Here is a 27,546-nt window from a genome sequence, read left to right on the forward strand (position 1 = left end):
CATAACAAAGAGCTTGCAGAAACATGAACTTCCAAAGTCTTGCAGAGTTTTGTCCATCCAGGTGAAATGCATGTTTGTAGGACGGCTTGGTTTGAATGTGGCAGGTTAGATCTCACATGTGCAGGATGCTGCAGGCGGCATGGGCTGAGGTAGAGCTTGTAATGAACTTTGAGCTTGCTGTCTCTCTAGGTTGGATGCTTTAACTCAGGGGTGTCCAAACTTTTTTCAAAGAGGGCCACATATGATGTTGTCAGAATACCTCAGGGCCAGTGGCTCCTACTGAGACTTAGGAATCCAAAAATTTATATATGAAATATTCATTTAATAACAATCATTTTAAATTTTGTCTCAATAAATCAGTAACTAGGTAGTCCTCAGCTCTCCACAAGCCATGTACACATGAGCAAACGTTATCTTCTTCTGGAGGAAAATGTTTTTCATTAGGGTCGGGCAATGTGGGAAAAGTTTTGTATCATTATTTTCCTATGGCAGAATCATGATCTAGATTTCATCACACTTCTTTTTTATGTGGTTTTTAAGACCTTTCTGACAAGCAGGCAACATTTTAAGAACAAAATAATTGTTTTCCTGAGTTCTGAACATTTTTGATGCACCAAATTTTGCCTTTTCTGCACAATTTCATAATTTTGATCTTGTCTTGTGTCCTCTTTTGTGTCTTCTGAAGTTTTAATGTTCATCAAGAACATTTTCACATCATGATAAAAACATTAATTTGAAAACTTGTCAACTTTAAGAGTCCTTGTGTTTCTTCTTTATTGCCGCCTTGCAGAATTCCCAGAGCTTTGGCTTTACACAGGTAGTCCATATGAAGCTTTTTGAGACGTTTCTAGATTTACTTTAGTTTTGTTTGTAAATAACACAATTTAAGATGGAAGCTTGGGGCCATAAATAAATGGACCTGGGGCCGCAATTGGCCCCCGGGCCGCACTTTGGACACCCCTGCTTTAACTGCTTGCATAGTCATCGGTGCAAATTTCGCTTGTCAGAGATCTTGGCCTAAATATTTGTGCAGATGTTACTCTTACTCTTATTGGACGTATGTGTGACAGTGAGTCATATTGCATTGTTGTTTTTTGCCTTTTTATGTGATGCATTGACTTTAAGGAGAGGCTAAAATAAAACAACACACGTCTGTTTGTGAAATTAAGAAGATTAAACTCTGAAAAACAACAAATTAAGGGTGAAAAAGTGAAACAGGTGAAAACATATCCCTGCCGTCTGTCTCCTCCAGCCACATAAAGCACACTAAACGAGCTCGCAGGGAGAAAATCTCACTCCACACACACATGCACACACACCGTATTGACACGTCTGACAACCAATAGCAGGACATTTTTATCAGCTTGTACACCAGTCTTACTTTCCCGATAACTTTGACAGCTTTCCATTGAAGTGTGCATGACGGAGAGAAGGAGAGGGAAACAAAAGAGAGCAGGAGCCGCTCTAAAAACACACACATTCAGAGCGAATAGTGCAACGGTAAGCCAATTGAGTGAAAGAAAAATCACTCCTACATGCATAGTGGCAGGCAACGGAAATTTCCCTGCAACCCCAATGACTGGCTATTAATAAATGGAGTAAGAGCCTAATGAGAACAGAATCCTCTGGAGGCAACTCTTCTTTTCTCTTTGCCGCTCGCCCTCTCTCTCTCATCACTCGCTCTCCAACAATCAGAGGTGTTAATAAAGTGAACTCCATTTAGACGTCATTTCAGCGGCGGCTCACCTCTGTCTGCATTGTGTCCTAACGTTTAGAGGACTGCGTCTGATCCCAATATCTGGCCACTAACTCTGTTTCTGACTTTAAATCTCCACCAAGTTTTCATCTGAATCATTAAGTCTCAGCAAAATACATCCGTCCAGAGGCCTCTGAGTTTCCTGAGGGGCCACTGAGGCTCCAGACTCTCTCTGTCTTTCACTTCAGGGAGTTTTAACTAAAAAGAAAACAATATTATGAGTTGTGTAGTCCTGAAAGTAAATAAAAGGCTGCGTGTGGTTTGTCCAAGTGGTGTTGCCGTACCTGTATGTGCAGCATCGTCTCCGTGGTTGAATGTAGAGCAAACAGGCGCTTCATCCAGGGGAGCTAATGATGTCTACGATTCTCCTCCATGGCTGTTTCTTCAGATCATGTTTGAGCTTTTTGAAATGCAGAATGATTCGTATGCTTTGAAATGTTCGCTCCATTTACAGCTCTGCACAAACTTCATCATGGCCGACCAAAACAGGCACATGGAGGTCTGCAGAAAAACACGGGTTTGAAACCAAGATGTCTGAGCTTGAGGCACTTAGCTGCTGTTTTTATTCTCTGGTTGGTCTTTCCTGTTGTCGTTACGATTATTTTGGAGCTTCAGATCTGTAAATCTGCAGCTGTGAGTTTTAAAATTGTGAAAACTATTTTCTTAATAAACATAATGCAGCAGTAAGTACATGCATGTTTTTCTGACTGCATTCATGCATTGTGCAAATCTCAAGATATGGTCTGACTGGGCAACTTTCACTTGTGTTGGAGTAATAATTGACCAGGAGGATCTTCACTTTGACTCAAGACACTTTATCCACCATTAGCGATCGCTGGTTCGACTCTTTGCTGCACATCTTCCTCCTCTCTCCCCTCCCCCATGTTTTTTTTTCAAAGATGGAATCATGTTTTATTTTGTAATTTGAACCAAACTGAATGCACGGTATGAAAGAGAAGGCATTTTGTTAAATTGGTGTATTGTTACATCAGAGAGCTACTCGACACTGGTTGTGTCTGTGAGCCTGCTGGACTGAGTCTCAGTAGATCAGAGCCTTGCCGTCTCCTCTGGGCTTCTTAATCTTGTCGTAGTTCTTGGTGATGATGTCAAACAGCACCGCGTATGTGTTGCGGATGTCCAGCACCACAAGGCGAAGCTCCCAGTACTGATAGTGGTCCAGCTCGTGAACCAGCTGTCTGTAGTCTCCCACGTGGGACTGCTTGGCAGCTTTGGCCACAGCATCACCTCTCTCACTATAGTACTTTGAAATCTGAGTCTGGAACGCCTCGATCTTAGTGCGTGTGTTGGTCAGCAGCTCGGACACTTTCTCCTGCACAGCCACTCCAAAGTTATTACCATCTTCAATTTTAGGGATCTGGAGCTGGACCCACATGGACACCGTGTTAAGCTTCTCTTTCAGGGTCTGGATCTGGGGCTTGACCTCATGCAGCAGACTCTCCACTCGCTCGTTGCTGCAGATGGGACCACAGGGAGGTCCTGAGTCTTCTTCCTCTTTATCTTTGTCCCCGTCTTTGTCTTTCTTCCCCTCCTTCGCCTCCTTCTCCTCTTTCTTCTTTCCTCCCCATGTTTCCTGCCTCTATTCATCTTTGCATTGAATAAAAATGCCCCCAAAAATAACATAGAATATATAATAGCAGAATAAATAAATACTGCAGGTAAAGCAGGATACCTCAGTGTTCCTGTCAGTGTTGTGCTTCTTGTTTCTACAGAACTGTCATCTTTTTCAGACTCATCTTATTTTTTGTCTTTTAATAAGACAGTTACAGTTCTTTTCTTTCCTTGCATGTTGCATGTTATAATAAATATATTTTGTCAATTAACACAAATATGGGGGCAATCATATTCTGCAGGGTTGTGGGATTTTTGGAAAATATGTCAGTTAAATCTTTTATTGTAAGAGCAGCTTCTGTTCCATTAGAGACTTCCTGAAAGCTAAAAACAGCATCATCAACCTGTACAGAGAAGCAGGCCCCTAACATGTAACAGGATTTTATCTCTTAGATTAGATATAATCAGGACATTGAAATTGTATACACTAAATTGTGATAATCACTCGATCATGCAGGTCATGTTTTACTCTAATTTGTCCATGTTAGAAGTTGTTCACCTGAGATCTTTAGGTGTCATCCTGCATCCTCCATGCTGCACACTCACCTCAACTTCCTTTATCTTACTGTTAAATTATTACCAGAGAGAATATTTGTAACAGAAGTAAAAACTGAAATAATCTTTGTTTGCAGCACCAGATGAATGACTGTAAAAGCTGCGCTCAGCTGCAGGAGCAGACGATGAAGCTGGAGGAACAAAAGAGGGTCAGGTAGAATTTATTTTTTACTTGTTCAGAGTGTCTGTTTTTTATTTATGTCTCATAACGCTGTAGAAAATAAATCACTGAATGCATGAGCGTGTGCATTCTTTGGTTTGGTCGTTTAGTGCACTTCATAAACTCCTGAGCATTGTCACTGAGCCAGAGCGCTCTGCTGTCACACACAACACTGCCATCTAGTGGAGCCTCAGGGTCTCTGCTGTGGTTACCTGGTACACACAGGGAAACACACGCACACACACACGCACACACAGGTGACATTACAGCCATTTGTTTCAGGAGGTTTTGTCCCTGGGAGCCATACACCTGCTGATGTTGGGACAAAGGTTCTCAAAGTGTGGTTCAGGGACTTAATCAGGATCCTGTAGGGGGCTCCTGCTGGGTCTCCTGCAAAAATGACCAAACAGGTCATTTAAAAAATCAGATTCTTTTTTCATGGAGTTTTTAAAACCTCATTAACCAGGCCAGTTTCTTACTCAGAGCTGGATCAGGGATGATTCCCGTGCATGCCTGCAGGGGGTCGGGGGGTTTGATGGGTTTGATGCCTGCATGTGTTTGCAAACATTTAGATTCTCTTCCCCACAGCCTCCAGAAAAAGTACCAAACCAGAGAGCGTCAACACTGCTGTGCTACAGAACATAAATACAACGCAAATATGCAAGACTGCATTTTTAATTGCTGTATATTATGTGTATTAACTGTGTGTGTTTGTGAATGTGTGTGTGTATGTGTGAGTGTGAGTGTGTGTGTGTGTGTGTGTGTTGCATGCTTTTTGAACTGTATGCTTTCTGAATTGTGACTAACAGGGAGTGTGTAGGGGCTCGAGTTAATGAGGTTGGGTGAGCGATGGGGGGGCCAGCGCTGGTCTTCAGGGGCCGATAGGGCCCATTGGTTCTTCTCCTCTCTCAGGGAGAGGGAGAAAGAGAGAGAGAGTGAAAGAGGGAGAGAGAGAACATTTAATTTGAATCTAAATCTGTTTCAGTTGCATGATGGGAAAGAACGACATGAGCCTCAGCAGCACTGCATGATTCAAGACAACAATATGTTTTAGCATGTAAACACGAGTCATTGTTCTCTTAGATATGTGAAGAACTGAAGGATGTGGCAGAAACAAGTGAGAGGAGAAAGAAGAAGTGAAACACAGACGCGATCTGAGTTTCTCCAGCTGCAGCCTGACGTCTCTGACTGAGTGATGAGTTCTTGGAGGACTCACAGCTGCAGATTTACTGCTCAACTTCTCAAAGTCCTTGAGAGAAGAACTAAAGCCCGATACTGTTTAGCATTTCACTTCAACCCTCGTTTAAGAGTTGATTACATTTTTACAAGAATGCTTCAAGTGTTTAAAATATCTGAAAATATATCTTCATCATCACAGAAAGCTTCTGAACGGGATGCCGACTTTGAGATGTACAGTTCCCCAAATATGATCCATCCTCTTCTTTTAAATGTTCATTTACTCTACTACTACCTTATTTTGAAATACTATAAACACATGAATCCCTTGGTTGCATTATCCGTTAATGTATCAGAAGGTGTAAATCTTAAAAGATGACCAAAACAACATTTTTTCCACAGCCTTGTTCAAAGCTTTTAAAAAAAAAGGTTATAACAGAAATTAGAGTGTGAGAAAGACCCTGGTCTAAGGCTGAATTTTTATTTTTATTTTGGGTTAGTAAGAAATCAGGTCAGCTACATCACTGAGTTGTTAAAGCAGAGTGCTAGTCCCACTTTTACTTGATTTAATTTTTTGTTTTTTAAGTTTTTTCTGACTGTAATTTGTTTTGTTTGTCATTCATATGTTAGGGACTTTTATGCCTTTATTCAGAGAGGATAGGAGAATGGATTGAGAAGGAAACCATAAGAGATAGAGAGAGAGAGAGAGAGAGAGAGAGAGAGAGAGAGAGAGAGAGAGATAGAGAGAGAGAGAGAGAGTTATACAGTCCTCTTGAGGACCACAGCTTCTGTACATGGGGCGTGTCACTTAACCGCAGCCAAACTGGCGCCCCTGTATTTTGTTTTAGTCTTTCATAGTTTCTCATGTCACAATTAGAGTCATGGAAATATATTTAACCATGATTAATTGAATGTTTAAACTACCATTACTCTGCATTTCAAGACAGTGTTAAAGTCCCTGTTTAATATAATAATAATAATAATAATAATAATAATAATACATTTTATTTATAAAAGCGCTTTAAAAGGTTCTCCAAGCGCTTTACATGAAAATACAATTATACAATAGGAAAGCAAAAGGAAAACAGTGCAAAAAAGCAAAGAAAAGCAAGGCAGCAAAATAAAACAAAACAAGAAAAAAATCAATCAATTCTAGTTTAAAAGCCTTTGTAAATAGGTGTGTTTTGAGTCCGGATTTGAATTTGGTGAGTGAGGGAGAGAATCTGAGGTGTTGGGGGAGAGAGTTCCAGAGGGTGGGGGCAGCGACAGAGAAGGCCCTGTCCCCCCAGGTTCGGTGCTTGGGTTTGGTGAGAGGGGTGAGGAGGTTGGCGTTGGTGGAGCGGAGGTTGCGGGAGGGATTATATGGCTGTAGAAGGTCATGTTTAATAACTCTTACCAGTGTTTTTTGAATCAGATGAATGCAATCAAGTCTCCCGCCATGTTGTTTGTAGTCAGTTGACTCCCACTGTAGTTCTTCAGTTTAGTTTCATCCTCAGCTCTGTGGTAATACATCTCCGTCAGCTTTGTGATGCAGCTGCACGCTAACCTCAGTCTGATTAGCTGCACCTGTATGCTCAGCTCGTATGCTATCCAAAAGCAGTGGTGTTGTTGTTTTCCTTCACACTGGCAGCAGGAAGCAGGAAAACACTGCAGCAGCTAAATTACGGTGAACAAAATATCATGTGATGAATAAAATAACGCATTAATATCTGACTTTAATCGCATCATGATCAACGCTTTAATCACTGACATCCTTAGAATGGAACAGCGGAATGAAATTGAATAGAATAGAATTGAATAGAATAGAATAGAATAGAATAGAATAGAATAGAATAGAATTGAATAGAATAGAATAGAATAGAATTGAATAGAATTGAATAGAATAGAATAGAATAGAATAGAATAGAATAGAATATAGTTCAACATGTTTAATTTGTAGATCTGCAACAATAAAAGGAGGAGAGAGCAGTTATGTGAAGGGGTTTCTGGTTGAAAAAAAAGATCCCAGCCAGTCTGTCATACTTTCTGCCTCCCTTACATGGTTTGTTTTCTCAGCTCCAAGCACATTGGTCCATGTGACAGGTGTAAATATAAAAGACAAGATGATGTAAATAAGTTCTCTAACTTTTTAACAGGGACCAGAGATTTCTTTAAATAAATAACGGCTGTGAATTTCTAGCAAGCATTCAGATTGAGCGTTTTAAAAGCATGTGTTTATTGAGTGTTGATCATGTAGACTGTAGTCTATAGTTTATAGGATGGATCAGGATGTGATGTAGTGTCTCTTTCATCCCTCTGCATGTTTAAATTGATGTTTGCAGTGATGATTGGTTGCTGTGATATTGATTCATCTCTCTTGCACGCTGACACTCAAAGGCAGACCTCGCCTCTCTCACACAGCGTCCTCCTGTAATACTCTTAATTTTTGACTTGACACAGACTTCAGTGATAACCCCCCCACACGCACACACACACACACACACACACACACTCACGTCCTGCTCCTGCTATCTCCTCCTGACTCCTCTCTTCCCTCCACTTCATCTCTCCCTCTCTCTCTCGTGCCGTGATATTTCTCTTCTATTTAAAGGCCACTAAAGATCAAGCTTTAGAAAGACATTTCAATTTACTTACTGGCCTTTGGAAAGCACCTCCGGTTAGATTTGGATGCCATGGTACAGTTAATGGTGTATATCTGTTAAATGGCAAGCGTGAGCCGCAGCATCGATCACATCTGGGAGAGGAGATGGCAGTAGATATAACAGCAGGTACAGAGCATTATCCCTCTGTCAAGGAGAATGGAGACTTCTAGTGGATGTGGATTATCTGTTTTACTGCCAGCGTATCGTCCCACGCCCCCTTAAAACAAAAGGGTTTCCCTCTGCCGGCTCGCAGGCGCAGGGACTCGGGTACAGAACAGCCAACTGTGACTTTCTCCCTCGATTAATCATCGGAGAGAGCCTGCAGGCTGCAAGCATCAATAATTTTAAAGGAAAGGGCTTTACAGTAAAGATTATAAGCATGAGAATACCTTAGCATATCAGAAATCAGCATTTTTCTCCTTTTGCTTAAATGCGTTTGCTCCCATCAGGTGTGCTGACCCCTGAGTTGAAAAGCAACATGTTAATGGATTCACAGACGCGGCTCCTGACTCACGTTCAGGTTGAGTGTTTATGGAGGCTGACGGTGGCCGTGGGGGGTGAAGCCTGCGGGCGTCCACGCCACGAAGAGCACGGAGCAATACAGGAGCTAAACCACGTTTTAGTCTGTGTGTGTCCTCTCGTTTTTAATACTCTGTGTTTACAATGAGTTCAACATGTTTGCCATCTTTTGCAGCAAGTTCAGTCTTTATTTTCTCAAGATTCATTTCCTGAAAACAACTGTGATCAAAGAAGAAAAACAGAATCCAAGAAGTCATGCAAAACATGTTACGCTCATGGATCACAAAATTCAGTCTCTTAAACTAGGGGATCCCAAACTTTTCAGCCCACAACCCCCAAAATAAAGGTGCCAAAGACTCATGACCCCCACTGTCCCTCAAAGTGATTTAATGTGGCTTCATTTAGCTGCTCTGCAGAAAATGACCCTACCTCTATGAGCATGTGTCTGTGTTTCCTGTTATGAATGAACCTGCTGCTACTGATGCTTTTGATAATTAACTGATCACTAACCCTAAACTTAGGAGTCATCTGACAAAAAGAAAGGCAGAAAACTCATTACATTTTCTATTTTCAAGGTTTTATTTCAAGTTGAGCTTCTATTTTTGTCTATATTTTTTATGATAATGGATAAAATGTTCTATTTTTAGATCACTTTTGTCATTCAACTTTTCTTTTTGCATCTTTTCAGTATTTCTTTGTTCACCACAAGTTAACAAATTATATAGAAGTAATACAAAACCAACAAAGAGAAGAAAAAAAAACATTCTGGAAGACATCTCACGACCACCCATTTGTGTCTCACGACCCCCAAGGGGGTCTCGACCCACACTTTGGGAACCCCTGTGTTAAACTGCCAAAGTCTCTCTTGAATGTTTCAGAAACTTAAAATAAGCCTTGTGTCTAACTCTTGTTTGAAAGATGAGCAGATTTACACGTCAGGGTCTTGTGTCACACTGTCAGGATTCTGTTTTCCATAACTACCTGCTCATCATACATCATCCCGCTTATAACCTCACCTTACCTTCTGTGGTGTCAACAAGCAGAAGCTAAATGTGTCTGAACTCTTTCCTGTGGATTGATTTGACATGACGTGTGATCAGTTTGTCTCTGGTGTTGCTCATGTTATTGAAAGTTAATAACCATCGTCAAGTGGTTTTGACCAATCAGAATCAAGCACCGGATGATCAGTAAGAAAGCCGGGTTGTGAGCTTCTCTATTACCTCTTTTAGACCAACGTGAACCGGGTTGTATTTCCGGGCTGGTGCTCGCTCTGGTTCGGAGCTGGTTGAACTCGTGAACCAACACGGCACTTCGTTTTGGTAACACTTTACAATAAGGGTCCCTTAATTAGCATTAGTTAATGCATTATTAAGCATTAATTAACAGTTTAATAATAGTTTAATAATCGTTATAATGTATTACCTAACATTAACTAACACATTAGTTAATGCATTAATAAGCAGTTAATTAAAGTCCACTGCTCAGAGTTAATAAATACATTATTAAGCATTAATAAAAGTTACAAAACTTAACCATAATTAAGCATTAGTGAATGTTTTTTGGACCCTTATTGTAAAGTGTAACACATGTATCTCTTAGGTAACACATACGCTGAAGCAAAATGAGTTGAAATGTAGTTGAAGCAACACATATAAAGAATTCAACACATTTTATTTAGAATAAAACAGATAATCACAGATAACATCTCAACTGGCACAGAGAAGTACGGTGGCCCTGAGAGCTCACAGCACTGAAACTTAAGAAAACACGTGCAAAAAGACAAAACACAAGCAAATTAAGAAAACATCTTCATCAATTTGACAACACATGTGCAGCATTTAGAAAACGCGATGCAAAGACCACAACACAATACATTAGAAAAACGCGCTGCAAATAGACAGCAACACAACACAAGTGTTTCCAGAGGACACTTAAAAGTGATGCACACGCTTATGCTTATGCTTATGAGGCAGTTTAGCATTTATAATGTGTTACTTAAGTGATGCATGTGTTACACTTTACAATAAGGGTCCAGAAAGCATTCACTAATGGTTAACTAATTAAGTTTTGTAACTTTTATTAATGCTTAATAATGTATTAATTAACTCTGAGCAGTGGACATTAATTAACTGCTTATTAATGCACTAACTAATGTGTTAGTTACTGTTAGGTAATACATTATGACGATTATTAAACTATTATTAAACTGTTAATTAATGCTTAATAATGCATTAACTAATGCTAATTAAGGGACCCGTATTGTAAAGTGTTACCTTTGTTTTTCCTCCCGCTGGAGCCCGTGGAAGAGGCACGTCATGACGTCAGATTTATGTGACCGCTTTTCCCAGCAGCACTAGCGCAAACTCTCCCTCACAACAACAACGATGGCAGCTAGTCTCCTCGGCCGACCACTGCTTTGCCTTGGAATCCATTATTTTTTCGCTGCAGGACAATGGAGGAAACATGTTTGGTTTGTGTTTTTGATCATAGCAACCCCGCCCCTCGCCCCTGGCGTAAGTGGTTCGGGGTTCTAGACCAGCAAACAGTTGGAGCCGCTTTGGAGCTGGTTTTCCCAGCCAGGAGCAGGTTCACTCGTAGTTGAAACACAAACCCCCCCCCCTACGTCTACAATGTTTGTTTGTTGAATGGAGGTGGGATCCATCATTTCTGATGCTGCGTTCAGAGAAGTCAGGAAATCTAAACACTGATTGTCTTTAGTGACACAGCATCAAGCAGATTAGTGTCTCAGTGTAAATGTTTGATGTAGAACAGATTGTTAGCTGCTCTTCATGCAGATATCTGTTTATAGAGAGAAAGAAATCCTCCTCACATTAACAACCACGAGAGCAGAGAGTGTGTTCCTCCTGCTGTTGCTCTCCATACAGACTGGTTTTGATACCTGACTGGTCAATACTACTCAGGCTACGAAAGTACTGATGTTTTCTTTAGATCTGACCTTCTTCATAGACTGTTCTTTTTTTAAAAATAGAACTCTCCATACAGACTGTTTTTCCTGCTGACACCTGTCAGTTGAAACACGAACCCCCCCCCCCCCCCCCCCCCCCCCCTTTATCATAGTATTTTTTTGTATTTATAGCTGATGTTATTGTTATTACATTTTTTATTTTTTATTTTGTAGTTCTTATTCTTATGCCTTGTACAAAGAGAGCACAGTTTACCTAAGTCAAATTCCTTGTGTGTTCAAGCATACCTGGCCAATAAAGCTGATTCTGATTCTGATTCTGATTCTGAAAAAACGGTTCTCTATTGAGCGCCGGCTCCAAACCGGCCCAGAAACTGCCTCAGTTGAAAAAGGGTATTATACCCCCTTTTAATTGGGATTTTCTTAATTGCAGTTACTGAAAAAGACTTTGTAACATGACGACATGAATGCAGTAATATTGATTACTTTCTATCAAGGTAGCAGACACTACAACAGGTGGTGCTTCAGTAGCCCGGCCTCCATGAGTAGAGGGTCTGGTGTGCTTGGTGTGTTTGGGATGGACAGCAGGCCTGAGTCTGAAGACCTGAGGTTCTGGGCCGGTGTGTGCGGGTGACGCAGGTCTCAGAGACACTGAGGGCCGAGGACGTGGAGGGATTTGTAGGAGAGAGGAAGTATCCTGAAATTGAAGTGGGACTTTATTGTGAGCCGATGGAGCCGGATGAGGTTCAGGGTGAGAGGGCTTCATACTGGAGTCAGTCCAGGAGGGTGGACGGTCTGAACTCGACGTCTCGTCTGTTGTTTCATTAAATAATCACGTATTTCTCTTTCTGCACACTCACTGATTCTGTCTTTCTGTTCACGCAGCAACGCGTCGCTCCTGAACTCACCCCGGCCTCCAGAGAGGTGTCACCGCTCACCCGCTCACGTCTTCCTCTGCACCCATGGGTGTCTGCACAGCACCCACCTCCACCCTGCAGAGACCAGCCCGTGTCATCCAGGACTATCTCAAACACACACATCACCATCAGACAGAGCAGGTGTGTGTGTTTTCTTTGATCTCTCTATTTTCCTCTCTCTCTGTCCTACACACACACAAACACACACACATACACACACACACACACAAGTGAGCGAGGAGGATCCAATCAAAGGCGCTCCAGCTAAAGAGGGGATGAAGGTGGTGTGTTGCAGTGTGTGTGTGTGTGTGTGTGTGTGTGTGTGTGTGTGTGTGTGTGTGTGTGTGTGTTGGGGGTGTGAGGGGGTGTCAGGGGTGTAATTTCTGTTTCATATGTCCCCCCCTCCCCCCTCCCGACTTGACAATACTTGAAAAACAATGAGAGTGACCCAGTTGCAGGATTCCAATTAGTATTAGATATGCAACAGTTGAGATTAGAATGCGTCTCTTCCCTCAGTGGAGGGGGAGGAGGGGGGAGGAAGAGGGGGAGGAGGGGAGGAGGGGTGGAGGGGAGGGGGTGCTCGCTGCTCTGATTACCAGCCCGAGCCCAAGTGTCGGGTTCTGATAAAGACTCACACGCCTGTATGTGTGTGTGTGTGTGTGTGTGTGTGTGTGTGTGTGTGTGTGTGTGTGTGTGTGTGTGTTTGTGTCTGTGTCTGTGTCTGTGTGTGTGTTGCAATAGAGAGAAAGGAGGGAGGGGGGGAGATAAGGCATCAGGGGGACACAGCTGAGCATCAACACACTGACTTACCTACACACACACACACATTAATACACACACACATTAATACACACACACATTAATACACACACAGACACACACAGATCGCAGTCTGTCCCGTCCGTCCACTGAGGGAATATTTATTTCTAAAATAGCTTGACTCCTCCCTGACGAGAGCGGAGGTTATTTTAATCAGAAGAGCGGGAATAGAAGAAGATAGGGTGCAGTGTGTGTGTGTGTGTTTGTGTGTGTGTGTGTGTGTTTGTGTGTGTGTGTTGGGTTGAACTGGGGGATGCCAGTCCTCTTTAGCTGGGACGTTCTTGGAAATGAGACACAGACGGTGTTTGTGACCTTGCTGCGCGGCTGTTTTGGTTCACTCAGGGTGACAGAGAGAGTCAGGAATAAAAACTGTGAGGGTCGATGAAGTCGTTGATTGATCAGAAGAAACAGGAAGTTTAATGTTTCATGAGGAACTGAAGAGTTGGGAAAAAATAAACCTCTGACAACTTATTCAAAACCTCGATGTGACACTTAAATAAGACATTTTATACCTAATGATTGTTACCTTAAACTAGGGGGGACCCCGACTAAGGATTTTCTTAGTGGAATCTGATCATCAGATTTTGCCCATAGTGGATGAATAGTGGAATGTTTGTTGTTTTTCCTTATTGACCCAAAGTCTGCATGATGGTGACCACATGACAATATTACACTTAACCCTTTACAATTAAGAGACTCAGCTTAAAGTAAAAGGGACAACAGAATATTATAAGTATAAAACTTAGATGTTTTAAATCTATATTGCAAAAACAACGAGGTGATGAAGGAGAGAAAACTCAAATAAGGCCACCATCCGTTAAACATGGAACAACGCGCCACAGATATTTAAACAGTGTTCACACAGAGGAGAGCAGCACTGTGGAGGGCAGTTTGTCCAACTTAAGACTAAACATTTGTATAATGTTCAAAATCAAACCTGAACCAGCTAAAGGGTTTTTAAATCTCTGAACAGAACCTTTTAAAACAGTCTTTCATCACGTCTTTGTCCGCTTGAGTCTTTTTTTTTTTTTTTCCAAATATTTTTATTGAGTTTTCAACACATATGACAATACAAAAAACAACACACACAGATACAAAAAATAATAGGACAGAAAACACCGGGGTTGGGCGGTAATGTCCTACATTGCCACAGATGGTACTGCATTGTACAAAACAAGGAAGACGAACAGGTCTCTGTGGCAGTGATAGTAGTACCTGACATAGTGCAATAGCCCCCCCCCCCCCCCCCCCCCCCCCCATCCCCAGCTGTCCTGAAAAATTAAGGCATAATATTTAAGGGCCGTATAAAAGCTCATCTTATGATGTTTTAGTTTGCCGCTTGAGTCTTTTCAAATTGTACGTGAGGAAAACCATCGTGTGTACGGGCAGAAGTGCGCTCCTTGCTTTGTTGACTGTAAATCCTGTCTTTGAGAATATCCTCTCTGATGGTGTGGAGGTGGATGGGATTCTGTGGATTGTTTTTTGAGGCTTCAGACAGCTTTGGGTATTCCTCCTCGTTCTTTTGGCCCCGTACAGTTTTTGTGTGGTCCGGTAATCCTTGATCTCACAGTCCTCTTCATGAAGCTGCTCCTCATCTTCATCACTATTTTTAGGATCAACTGAAGTTTTATTTCCTGACATTTTGAGCTGCCATGAACGTAGAAAGATTTAAAGGCCAGCTGAGGTACGTCTGCTCCACAGGTCCCGCTAAATGGTCCACCTTTAATTACCAGGGGAGATTTAATTACCACTTTAAGGAGATTTAACACTTCAAGAGCTGTTCTCAGACTTACATTAAATAAGTCTATATTTATATCAAAATAGCATATATGAGACACTATTTTTACGGGAAACAGGAAAATAATGTAAAATTAGACATTGAGCACCCCCATGGTTTGAATGGAATGATCCACGTTTCATATGCAAATATTCGACTATGAGATTGGCAGTCGACTAAGGCTCTTCAGACCGAATCGTCGAATATTCGACTATTTGGGGTCACCCCTACCTTAAACTTTTAAAAATCTATTTTGGTGTCTAATGCCTCCTTCTGTTTTATTCAACTGCTTTTGTGTTAAAAACATTCAACACTTGAAAAGTTAAGCATCACATTTTTTGTTTTAAATATCATTTTTTGAATTTATTTGACTTAAGTAGTATCTGGATACTGCACAAGTTCAGATTTTCAAAAAAAACCAAATACATTTCTCTATTGCAATTTGTTGTAAAAAGTTCTAAAAGTTATATTTTCATGCTTAACATGTCGAGCCAAGCTTTCAATATGCTTGTAGGAAATATATATCCTCTATATATCTACCCTGAGCCTGCAGCAATAAAGAATAACTTCCCTTTAAGAGGCAGAAAGCTTTATTATTGTCTGTATGACGATAACAAAATTCCTAGTCATGATCTATATTTACTATTTAAGTTATAGATTCTATATTTTAAATGTCAGTGGTATCATGAAGTCTGTTTCTGTCCATCAACTCATTCAATATGTCGCTGAAATTTCAGCCTCTCGGCCACATGATGATTAAATTCACTTTTATGTTTTGAAGACTCTGAGGGTCCAAACCAGTCTGTACTTTTTCCTGATTGTTGTAGATTTTTATGAGTTATACCCTGAGTGATTAAAGACTTTTAACTTCATCCTCGACTCCAGCGAGTGTGCCTGAAAACAGCCCCCCGAGTCTTTACCCCCAGCAAAAGAAAAACATCGCTGTAGGAGGCAAACTGAACTTCAGGTGTTCACCCATCCTTCTCCACATGTTGTCATCAGTTTATAAAATACTAATCATGTTCACAAAACAACTAAAAGTGTATATTACATATCACAATAATAATCCAGGTTTTATTTTGGGAATAATAATCCAACTATCCATTAATTAGCTATACCAGTGTATCTTGTTTTTAAGGTCACCCAGCCTGGCATACAGATCCTGGAGCTGGAGTTAGCACATGTAATAGTGGAGTTACATGCATTGCTCACAACACTAATAATAGTTGATTTAAGTTGATATTCTTCATCCAATTGGTTTTGGAGACAGATGCATGAAACCTGGGAGGAAGGACCGCCCAAAATACAGGTTCAAATATTTAAAAAAGGAAAAATAACATGATGAAATAAAGACTTCGATCCCCGTATCTTTTTCAAAGGTCAAACCTTGAGTATTTGGACTAGTTTTCCACCGGGCATCCTGCAGGCTTTATTTCAGTTTAGTAAATTTAAAAGCAGAATGAGCTGCGAGTAGAAACTTCCCTTTCTGCTGCAGATGTTGTCGTTGTTCTCATTTATTTCCTCTGTAAATTAGCAGTCAGTCAAAGTGCATCACATTCCTAAGGAGACTAAAAACTCATCTGACATCATTCAGAGTAAAGTTCGGGGTCGAGTCCCCTCCAACTTTCCCTCTCATCAGACTCGGAGCAGAGACGTGACTGCAGCTCAGGCCGGGATCATGTTTCCCTCTGAGTCTCCTGACAGCACATCCAGCCCAACAATGACAGTTTAGGGTCATGGTGTTTGTCTGTGTTCTTCTGGTATAAGTCCATAACTTGGCCTGAACCCCTCCAGCCCAGAAGCAATCAGATTAGGCTATCATGCCATCCTTAGACCCTCAAACTCTTCCACAAATCTATACGTTCAATTGGAAGTGTCAGCGGCCGGTCTTAGCCGCGGCTAAGCTCTCGGCACACGAGCGGAGCGACGTCTCAAAAGGGAGCCCTTCAGATGGCTCCAGCTGTTAATATACGCCTGCTTCCCCCGATGAGATTCTGAGAGGATAAATAGAGATGGGGAGGATTAGTTAGCGGGGCTACGAGGACAGGATCCAAATTAGCGCCAGCCTCAATCACCCGGCCTAAACACTCCCCCCTCATCCACTCATCCTGTCCGTTCACATGGCTCGATCGGACGCGGCGTTTTCTTGCACTGTCGTTTATGTTCAAGGCTGATTGGCACGGAAATTCTGATGCAGCGACATGGTCAATTTGGCCGCTAATTCTCGCCTCAATATTCAGAAACCCCAAAGACAAACCCCTCCCTCCACTTCCTCCACTTGAGCGCTGCATCCCTGTATGCCTCTGTCAGATTACAGGCTGGTCCTCGTCTGAACTCCTCATTTACATCTAAAGTAATCGTTTTATCTTGTTGTGCTGATACTGCTCTGTGAGTGGTTTCAGGGTGGTGTGCGTTAACGTAAACATGCAGATTTGAATTTGTGTGCAGCTCCCCTGTAGAGATTGTCAAGTTAGCACTGTAATAACTGAGATAGAGTCTTCAAGTGCAGTTAAGATGTTGCCTTTTTAGGCCTTCTTAAACACTGTAATGACATGTTTGAGTGCAGGAGGATGTGACCCGCAGTCAGTGTGACACTCAGTTTAGCATTTTGATTGAATGTCACATGATTTTTATGTTTTACATCAGTCAGATAAAGTGGCACAAGGTCTTAATGTATGCAGAATCTGGATGCATGCTTTTCTCTTACAGAAAGCTGCAGTAAAAAGTTGGGAGGAAAGTTTACTTCCTCCTCAATCTCTTCCAGGTTGCTGAATCTGATAAATCCGTGCAACCTCAACATAAAGAATCCTGCAATCAGGACAACAATGAATGCAGACTCTCCTTTAAAGCATGCACGGTGTTACTTTCAGTTGATTTAAGAGAAAGTGGTCTGAAGTGTGAGAGACAGCCATCAACGTCTGTTTAGGAAAGTAAAACTGAAACGTATCAACGGTGGATTCATGCTGGAATCTTGCAACTATTGCAAATGCCAGAAGGTCCAGTCCTTCTTTTTAGGGCTTCAGGGTCACCACCAGGAAGCTGGGTGCAATGAAAAAGCCTGACAAACATGGGGTTAAAGTTAGCAGAAGATGCTATTAGAGTTCCTAAACGTAAGGCAACTGCAGATGAACGGATCGACACAGTGGGAAGATTCATGGATCAGTCAGTTTAATATCAGAGGTCAAATTGGAAATAATCAAATACGAATAGGTGTGAATTAAAATCCAGTTAAATTTTAGAATAAATGCTGAAATGATAGGAGAGAAAAAAACATGTCAAATGTATCTGGCTAGTCCATTAAAAACAGTGCGAGCTGACTGCAGTGCTTCACAGGCAGATGCAAAATAAAACCGTGTGAAAGGACAAATGATGATCACAGACAGACATGATTACTTTGAATACTGCATATAAATTTAAAAACACAGACCGAAGGTGCTTGAGTACGTTCTGGAGAATAAAAGGTGCACAATGAGTTGTGCACGTCTGCGCAAGGAGGCAGATGAGGTCACAAACAGAGACTGAAAAGGCGTGATGGAGCCTGAGTTAAGGTTTAGAAAGAACGCTGAGAGGACGTTCAGAGTGATCACGCTGAGGTTCAGGGGATTAAAGGTCTGATAAATAAGAGGGAGTCAATCCAGGGAGGGACGTTGAAATAAGTGAGAACATTTAAAATGAATTCAGAAATGAACAGGGAGCAAAGCTGGAGAGATGTAAAAATAACCAGAGAAGGTGGGAGTAGATCAGAATCAGAAACTCCCATGTGCTGCAGAGTAAAGTCAGTGTTTTTGTCAGTGAGATCTGATGTAACAGCTGCTTCTAGATCATAATAAAGGATCCTACTGTCTGACATACAGGACTTCCTGTAAAGGGCTTCTTCCTTAGAGCTGTCAGGTGCTGAGAATAACAATCAGAGCCTGTCTGTGGCAAAAAAAAATACTTCTGTTAACTTCTGTTGTGCTGCATTATTTTTTGCACATAGAAGTTATTTAGACTACAAAATAAAAAATAGGGCATTTGTTTAGTGGTTATAATTATACTTTAAAGAATGTGAGATTGTTTTAAAAAAAAAACACTAAGTAAATTATTTAAGGAGCTTTAGAAAACCTGCCGTTGCCTTCTGCAGGCTGCAGCCACCACGAGGGAGATTACTCTCAACCTGTCGAGGTCGTTAAGCTCACTACCTCATCACCTGGTCAGCACCAGGTTCATTTTAGAGTTACGGCTTGCAATCAGCAATAAAGGGCCGTAATTGTATTAATTGATGCCTGCTGATGTTCTCTGCAGACGCTGACTGTCAGCTGAGGAAATGTGTTGAATCGTAACGCTGCGTTAATAAATCCACAGAAAAGCGGCGTGCAGTCAGAGTAACACACACTGAAAGCATCACAGGAACATTCAGCTAGAGATGAACATAATCTGACCTCTTCAGTCTCCTTCATTTCCCTGTTTGCTTCTAGTGAAATTAACACTTTATATTTCTGCAGATAATCCCTGCAGGAAATAATCACAGCATTTAAGGACACTGGATTATATTTTATGCATTGACTTAAAATCCTGCAGAGTAAATTGTGAAATAGCACGCTGGTTTGCAGGGGAAAAATGCAGATAATACAATTAATCAGTCTGTCACGCAGAAATAAATAAAATGATTGTACCTCTGTTTGGCCAAATACCAAAGTTATTTCTGTGCATCTTCATGAGATGAAAGTATCTGACCTGCTCCTTGCTGCTCCTTCCTTAAATTAATTTATTAATCAACACTATAACTTCCTGCAGCATCTCACTCTTTCCTTATCTCCTGCAGTAACGTTGATTTTTGATAACCACCTCACATGACGTCAGACTGATTCAGACAGAGAGCTGCTGTTTGTCCTGTTTCATGCAGAAGAAGCGTCAAATGACGACGCCCCCCGTCATGTGAGCACACAGAGACCTAGGTGCAGAAAGCCTGAGTCAACAGAGAAAGTTCATAACCGTCTTCCTGATACCTGATATCTCTGAGAGGAGCTCATCAAAGACTCGAGTCGAGCTGCGTTCGGTCAGCAGACTGCGATGTTTCCATTCAGCTCTTCAACATCGGATGCAGTTTAGAAGCTATATGTTTCAGCTCTTCTCACACAAACACACCATCTGGAAATAAAACACAAACATACAACAAACGAACAAGACGACAACACGCAGTGAAAGAAGCGTGACCACACTCTTGTGCCTCTCTTCTTTGTTGTTTTTGTCTGTCTCAGCACGGTCCTGTGTTCCTCGCCGTGAACTGAAAATGGTATTTGGGAGACAAACAGCTTCATTCCGCCGTGCATCAGTAATTAGCTGTGGAATTAGCGGGCTCGACGTGCCTCCACAGATCAGCCGGCCCTCCAGGGAGGCCCGCGGGTCCAGGCAAGCCGCATTTCCAATTATTGTGTTGAATTGCTAATTTAGTTATTGTGCCTGCCGTAATTGTGATGGGTATTGGGTGTGCGATTCAATTTGTTTTAAATATTTGTGGGCCGGCACGTTGGTAATGGAGCTGACCTATCTGCAGGCCCAGAGTGAGAGTTAGGAAGAAGGAGAGGAAGAAAAAAACAAAAGGAAAGGGACTACAAAGATGATGTAGTCCCCCTTCACACACAAACACACACACACACACACACACACACACACACACACAATCTCACTCTCCTCTCTCATCATCTTAGTATGATCTTCCTCATCCTCTCTAAGACTGTTGAAGTCAAAAAGCCTGAATTTGAAGAAATAGCACTTTGATCATGTTCAGGGTGAGACAGGCAGGAGAACACGCAGGCTGTGGATGAGGAGCGAGAGGGTGAAGTGTTAGAGGAGGAGAGTCGCTCCTGGTGAAGGTGGATCTGCTCCTGACTTCACCTGGGGGAGAGAGTCTGTGGCTGCAGGAGCAATCAGATGAGATTAGATAAATGTAACATGCATGCTGATAGCAAGAGACATACAACTGATGTGCACGGGATAATGTAAAGTGAGTGAGTGGGTGGGGATGCAGATTAGCGCCCCGAACGGGTGAGCAAGACCACAAGTTTGCACAAAATACTGAATTAAAGATATTTTATTTGTTGCATCATGGCAAGGGATTCTCATGAACCTCTTTGTGGGTCAATCCACATTAAAGTGAATGTTTCCTTAAATGTTATACGTTAGAAGAGGTGAATGAGACTTCTGCAGGAACATTGATGCTGACAACTTTTTTCTGCAGTGTTTTCCTCGTGCACGTATTTCTTCCTGCTTTGGTTCACTCTTGTCTTTGCATTATTTGTGTATTTTTTATTGTTGTTTATTGTTTATTTATTTGCACAATTAAAAGAAAATACATACAAAAAAATAGCAAAGATAAATAATATAATGTGCAGGAAGAGGCAGAAAACTCAGAGAGCTTATTTGAACCCTCCACCCAAATAGTGTTCTAATATCAAAAATGAATTTAAAAAAATACTAGATTGACACATATAAAGACACATACATAAGAAAATACAAAATTAACAATTAATATAATTACAGTTATTACATCAACAGAATTCAAAAGTACAAAATCTGAATATGATGTGCATGGACACCTACTCTAGAGATAGAGTCCTGCAGCTTGTTTGCTCCTTCTGCAGTTGTTTCAGCTGTTATTTCCATCCACAGCTCATTCTTGCAGTTGCATTTGTTTCAGAGTTTTGGATGTTTTGCATGGATGAGCGTTTGCAGCACGATTCTCCTTATGATCGTTCAAACTGTTGCAGATTATCTGCCCTTGTTGGCCACGATAGTAAACTCGGTAACACTTTACAATAAGGGTCCCTTAATTAGCGTTAGTTAATGCATTATTAAGCATTAAGTAACAGTTTAATAATAGTTTAATAATCGTTATAATGTATTACCTAACATTAACTAACACATTAGTTAATGCATTAATAAGCAGTTAATTAATGTCCACTGCTCAGAGTTAATTAATACATTATTAAGCATTAATAAAAGTTACAAAACTTAATTAGTTAACCATTAGTGAATGCTTTCTGGACCCTTATTGTAAAGTGTAACACATGTATCCCTTAGGTAACACATACGCTGAAGCAAAATGAGTTGAAATGTAGTTGAAGCAACACATATAAAGAATTTAACACATTTTATTTAGAATAAAACAGATAATCACAGATAACATCTCGACTGGCACAGAGAAGTACGGTGGCCCTGAGAGCTCACAGCACTGCAACTTAAGAAAACTCATGCAAAAAGACAAAACACAAGCAAATTAAGAAAACATCTTCATCAATTTGACAACACATGCACAGCATTTAGAAAACGCGATGCAAAGACCACAACACAATACATTAGAAAAACGTGCTGCAAATAGACAGCAACACAACAGAAGTGTTTCCAGAGGACACTTAAAAGTGATGCACACGCTTATGCTTATGCTGATGCTTATGAGGCAGTTTAGCATTTATAATCTGTTACTTAAGTGATGCATGTGTTACACTTTACAATAAGGGTCCAGAAAGCATTCACTAATGGTTAACTAATTAAGTTTTGTAACTTTTATTAATGCTTAATAATGTATTAATTAACTCTGAGCAGTGGACATTAATGAACTGCTTATTAATGCACTAACTAATGTGTTAGTTAATGTTAGGTAATACATTGTAACGATTATTAAACTATTATTAAACTGTTGATTAATGCTTAATAATGCATTAACTAATGCTAATTAAGGGACCCTTATTGTAAAGTGTTACCAAACTCTCTCCTCACTTGCCTCCTCTCTTGTCTGCAGACATTTCAAGCCATACAACCAGATGTCAATGTTAGGTTACTTTAAGATAACCAAGGTTTAGGACTGGATGATGGAAGTCTGCTTTTAGTTTTGCAGCAGCGGCATGTGAATAACTTCTAAACCTTCTTCGAATCACATCCTGTATTTTAAGGAGCACGTCGGGCTATTATGTGCAACGCTGAGGAAGGCTTTGTACTGAAATGCATCTGTTGCCCAGATTTAATAGTTTAAAAGGACATTAAGTGTGCAGGCTTCTTCCTGTTTAGAGTTGCTGTACAGTCAAGCACCTTCAAAAAGTGTTGAATTAGACTGTGCTCCTTGTTTCGCTCTGAATAATTTTGAAATGGCGGCTCTGACAGACGCCCTCTCTGGTGTCACGTTCTGTTCTTAATTAACTACAGTATCTGAACTTCTAATGGCAAGTCATTGCAACTGTTTTAAAATGAGTTTGTAGGTGTTTGAATGCATCTGTTTGTTATTTTATTGTATTTGCAGAAGGAGACTCCTGAAAAAGAGACCTCAATAGAATAAAGGACCACGACCACTTTGCAAAGCTGGTTTCTGTGCAGAATCAGGGAGACAGAAAGTACAATTTTACCACATTTGACAGGAAGTTGTTTTTGAAAAAGCAGCATATTGATCATGTTTCATTAAAACATCTCTGTGTGATATCTTCCGTCTGATTTCATCCACATGCTCTGTTGTTTTGTTGCACGAGCTCACACCTGCTCACAACAAGCAGCCCGCAGTGTTATTTAACATTAAACCAGCAGGACTCTTTGCAGCACGTATGAAAGGCTGTTTATGAAAACATGAGTCAGATTTCTGACGTTATGTTTCATGATGTTTGTTTTTCTGCTCCTTCACGTTAACGTCCTCTCACAGCGATGTGATGAACCCACCTGAGACGATAATCTGAGGTCGTGTTCGAGTGGGGAAGTGTTCACTGGAGCTGGATTCGAATTTCACAACAGTTTAGAGAGCTCACTCACTGTGTGTGTGTGTGTGTGTGTGTGTATGTGTGTGTGTGTGTGTGTGTGTGTGTGTGTGTGTGTGTGTGTCCCTGCTTTCATCTTGACGGTACAGAGTGTGTATTTCTGTCACCCTGAGGTCAATATGAAAGACCCGGACTCAAAGGGACCTCTCATAGTCTTTGAAATCTCTCGTCCGGCTGCTATGGAAATAACTATAAGAACACACACAAACACACACACACACACACACACACACATACACACACACACACACACACAGTCGTGCATGCAGAGGCTCACTTATACTGAGTGAACGAGTACAAAAGGTGCATGTGGAGAAACTCATTCACACACACACACACACACACACACACACACAATCACACACACACACACGCAGATGAAGAGAAAACAGACATTTACACCTGGTGGGTGTTTGATCATCAGTTAACTTCATCCCTCTCTCTCTCTGTCTGTTTGGTCTCTGAGAGGTTCGGTTCGGTTCGGCTCAGGCTCATTGCCACTTCCTATGTGTGTGTGTGTGTGTGTGTGTGTGTCTGTGTGTGTGTGTGCGTGTGTGCGTGTGCCTGTGCGTGTGTGCATTGTTACAAACTGGTACTCTTCATGTCCTGGATGTGAGGTTTAAGTAGAGGTCATGTTTTCATGTGAACTCATGAATATTCAGTCTCCTCTCTGTAGTCCTAGTTCAGATCATTCCTCAGTTTTTTCTCACTTTTACAAATAAAAATAAGAAATGTTTTTACACACGTTTAGATTAAAGGAAGCATCTTTATTTTAAACTCCGATGCTGCAGTTTTCTGTGTCAGAAGGAAGGACTGTTTCCACTTTTGAATTTTATCTTGCAACCCATCCAAACTTAGTCTCGCTGTTGCATTCTATAAAAGTAAAACATAAGACATGCAACAACAACAAATAGAATAAAGGTTTTACAAAGAAGGGTCAAGTCTTTCACAAACAGAATTAAACCTATGTTGAAGACTTTACAGTAAAAAGAGGAACTTAATGGGGAGCTGGAGCAGGTCGCCTCGTGAACAGAGCTTTAAAGGTGACATATCAGGCTTTTTTCATCAATATATATTGGTCTAAGAGGTCCCCAAAACATGTCTTTAAAGTTTATGCTCAAAAAAACACTTTGAAATCAGATTTTGGTCTGCCTGAAAAACCCTCTTCTTCATTCCTCCTCAGAACAGTCTGTTTTCTCTCTGACCACGCCCCCTCAGGAAGTGGATGTGCCTCGGCTCTCCAGCACGTTGATCTAATGTTTACATGTTGGCTGAATATACACGGCTGCTCAGAGATAACGTTACTTCAACCCTCTGAATCTGATCCAGAATCTGATCCTGACGGAGAGGCGCCTGCAGCAGGACCTTTCTGAAGGATTGGTCACAGATTTAGTGTTTCTTGTTGTTTTATTTATCAGTATGTCGACGTGTGTCTCGGTACACAGCTACGAACATGTAGCTATGTGGCTATGCTAACTAGCGCTAGCACTTATCCATGATAAATAAAAATCATCCACTAGATCTTCAAATCTGCAGACGTGGGGAGTAAAACCGACCTTTGTGTTTATTAAGACAGCCTACAACTAGCATGCCTCCCTCCTAAGCTCCTTGTTAGCACACATGTTTGCAGGGAATGAAAAACGGGGGGGGGATTCAGTATTATTTTATACAGTCTATGGGTTGAACAAGCTCTGAGCTCTGACTCCGTGACAGACCGGATATTGTTGTTACGTAACAAAAACACTGAAGTCTGAAACGGCTCGTTTCACACACATTTACAGAAAGGTGGAGAAATCAGAACAGGGGCAGAATGGATTTTTTTCATTCCAGGGGGGTTTGTAGACATGCCAGGGAAACATATTTCAGGTAGAGAACCATTAAAAAGTCAATTTTGCATGATATGTCACCTTTAAACTGTCGGGATGGTCGCAGGATCAGTTCCTGGTCCTGGCAGTATTTGGTGCACGTCATCTCTCGCTCTCTCTACACATTTCTCTCTCTGTCCGGTCAAATAGAGACAAAATATAGCTGAGAAGAATCTTAAGAAAGGATGATCTCTAAACCCTTGTTCCTTAACTTGTCAAACATGCCTTTGGACGTTGTTTCTTATCAGCTGACATGCAACTGATGTAGATTTAAAACCTCTGTATGAAGAGACATTTCCCTCTGAACCTCTCAGTCTAAGGTTTTAGTTCAATTCTAAGATGTTTGGCATTGATTTTTTAACGTTTCATGGTTTCTCAGTGTGCAGGAGTTTACATTGAGGACACCAAAACCCTTAGAACAATAATTCCCTGTCCTCGGTTCTATGTTGAATGTAGGAACATTTTGACTAGGACTGACCTGATGTAGAGGTACCTATTAAAAGTCTAACTAACACTTCTCAGGCTGAGAAATCTTAATTTTTATGTCTCTTATTGCCACTGAAACTTCTCTACTATCTCCCTGAGCAACGAGTTGATTATTTCTCTAAACCAAACACACTAAAAATACTTTCAAACATCAAAAAGAGCAAAAAGAGCTGCACTTCTCTGCAGGACGGATAATCTAGGGGTACCTTGAGAGCTCTGAGATTGGATATTTGCTTTAAATCCAAATAAATAAATGTACACCTTCACATTTGTTGCCAGTCTTCAGCTGAATCTGAGCCAGAGACCAGAAACTGAAGACAAAAAAGCTTTAATGCATGACCTGAGCTTCATATTACAGATTCAATGCATAAACGATAGAAGGGCTTCAGTACTTTGTCGGTCATGTGATCAGTTAAAAACAACATCATACATCAGAGGCTGCAAACAAGGCAAACATGCATGCACGACAACATGACCAACAAATATACACATGAATGTGTCCACATGCACAGGGGAGCAAACATACAAACATGCACAAAGAGATTAAACAGCACGAGCTGCAGCATCTTATCGACACCAACCAACATTATTATCTTTAAGATATGAAAATGTTTATTATTCTGCAGCTCGCTTCGTCCCTAAAACAAACACCAAGCTGATAAAAATCACATCTGCTTTTCCACCGAGTGTTTTCCTCAGAGAGGAGAACGAGGATGGAAAAACCACTGCGTCAAAACGTAGGAACGATTAGGATGAGACAGGATGGAAGAGGACAAAAGGAGACAAAGAGGAGAGGTGTGAGAGTTTGAAACGTTAAAGAGACAGAGGAGGAGGGAAAGAGAGCACCCGGCAGCACAGGCAAATGAAATCAATTTGAGAAGCGTTGAAGTAATTGGTTTCTAAACAGAAAAGTGTCCTGGATGCCGAATACTTCTTTCTATTCGTCCTCAGCTGCAGAATAAGTCCACCTCTGGCTGCAACGACAACATCAACACCGTGTTTCTCATTCAGAGCTGCAACAAAGGCGTGTGTGAGTGTGTTTCTGCACAGAAAAACTTCTCTAAAACGCTGCAATCAAAGAGGAACCGTATCAACAATTGCAGCATGTTTCCTTGAATTACACTGAGTGTGCCCTTTTAGCTGGAGCTGTGCAAAACTGGAGCAGAAAGGCCTTTTATGCTCAATAATAGGGGCAGAAATGTAATCAAACCAATGAGATTGGCCTGTGATTCCTGCCAAAATGCATCTAATCTCACATTAAGATACATTATTCTGCATTATAATTGACATTTTAAAAATAGCACTTATGAAATTAGCAGAGAAAAGGGGAGAAAAGGCTTGTATGGTCAATTACAACTAACACTTGGGCTTGGCACAGGAGCCATTGGACACAAGCCATGAGTATTTAAATTACACAGAACCAGAGGGCCTGATTACAGCGCTGCTGAATATAGAAACAGTAATTGTAGTCGCAGGCTCACAATGATGCTATTCACAGCCTCTTGTTGGAGGGAAGGGGGCTTTTCTGGCTCGTAAGAAGGGGCG

The 27,546-nt window shown here is 41.1% G+C and overlaps 1 protein-coding gene across 1 annotated transcript; it reads right to left on the reverse strand.

Annotated features, from left to right (window-relative positions):
* Positions 1–2,654: 2,654 nt before the first annotated feature.
* Positions 2,655–25,621, reverse strand: LOC117825637 (proteasome activator complex subunit 1-like). Its single transcript, XM_034701550.1, has 5 exons — positions 25,558–25,621; positions 23,556–23,605; positions 22,632–22,647; positions 18,318–18,320; positions 2,655–3,334 (listed from the first exon to the last, which is right to left on the reverse strand). The coding sequence occupies exons 1-5, from the start codon at positions 25,619–25,621 to the stop codon at positions 2,796–2,798; spliced, it is 672 nt and encodes a 223-aa protein (XP_034557441.1). The 3' UTR covers positions 2,655–2,795.
* Positions 25,622–27,546: the final 1,925 nt, after the last annotated feature.

The sequence above is a fragment of the Notolabrus celidotus genome, chromosome 14, assembly GCF_009762535.1.
Source record: "Notolabrus celidotus isolate fNotCel1 chromosome 14, fNotCel1.pri, whole genome shotgun sequence".
Taxonomy (NCBI): domain Eukaryota; kingdom Metazoa; phylum Chordata; class Actinopteri; order Labriformes; family Labridae; genus Notolabrus; species Notolabrus celidotus.

What these genes read in the sequence shown, in the direction of transcription:
- LOC117825637 (XM_034701550.1), bottom strand. Translation starts at nt 25,621, where the DNA reads ATGACGTGCACCAAATACTGCCAGGACCAGGAACTGATCCTGCGACCA. An exon ending in ACCATCCCGACAGTTTAAAG is followed by an intron (nt 23,606 to 25,557) that starts GTGACATATCAT and finishes ATTCGAATCCAG; the next exon opens with CTCCAGTGAACACTTCCCCA.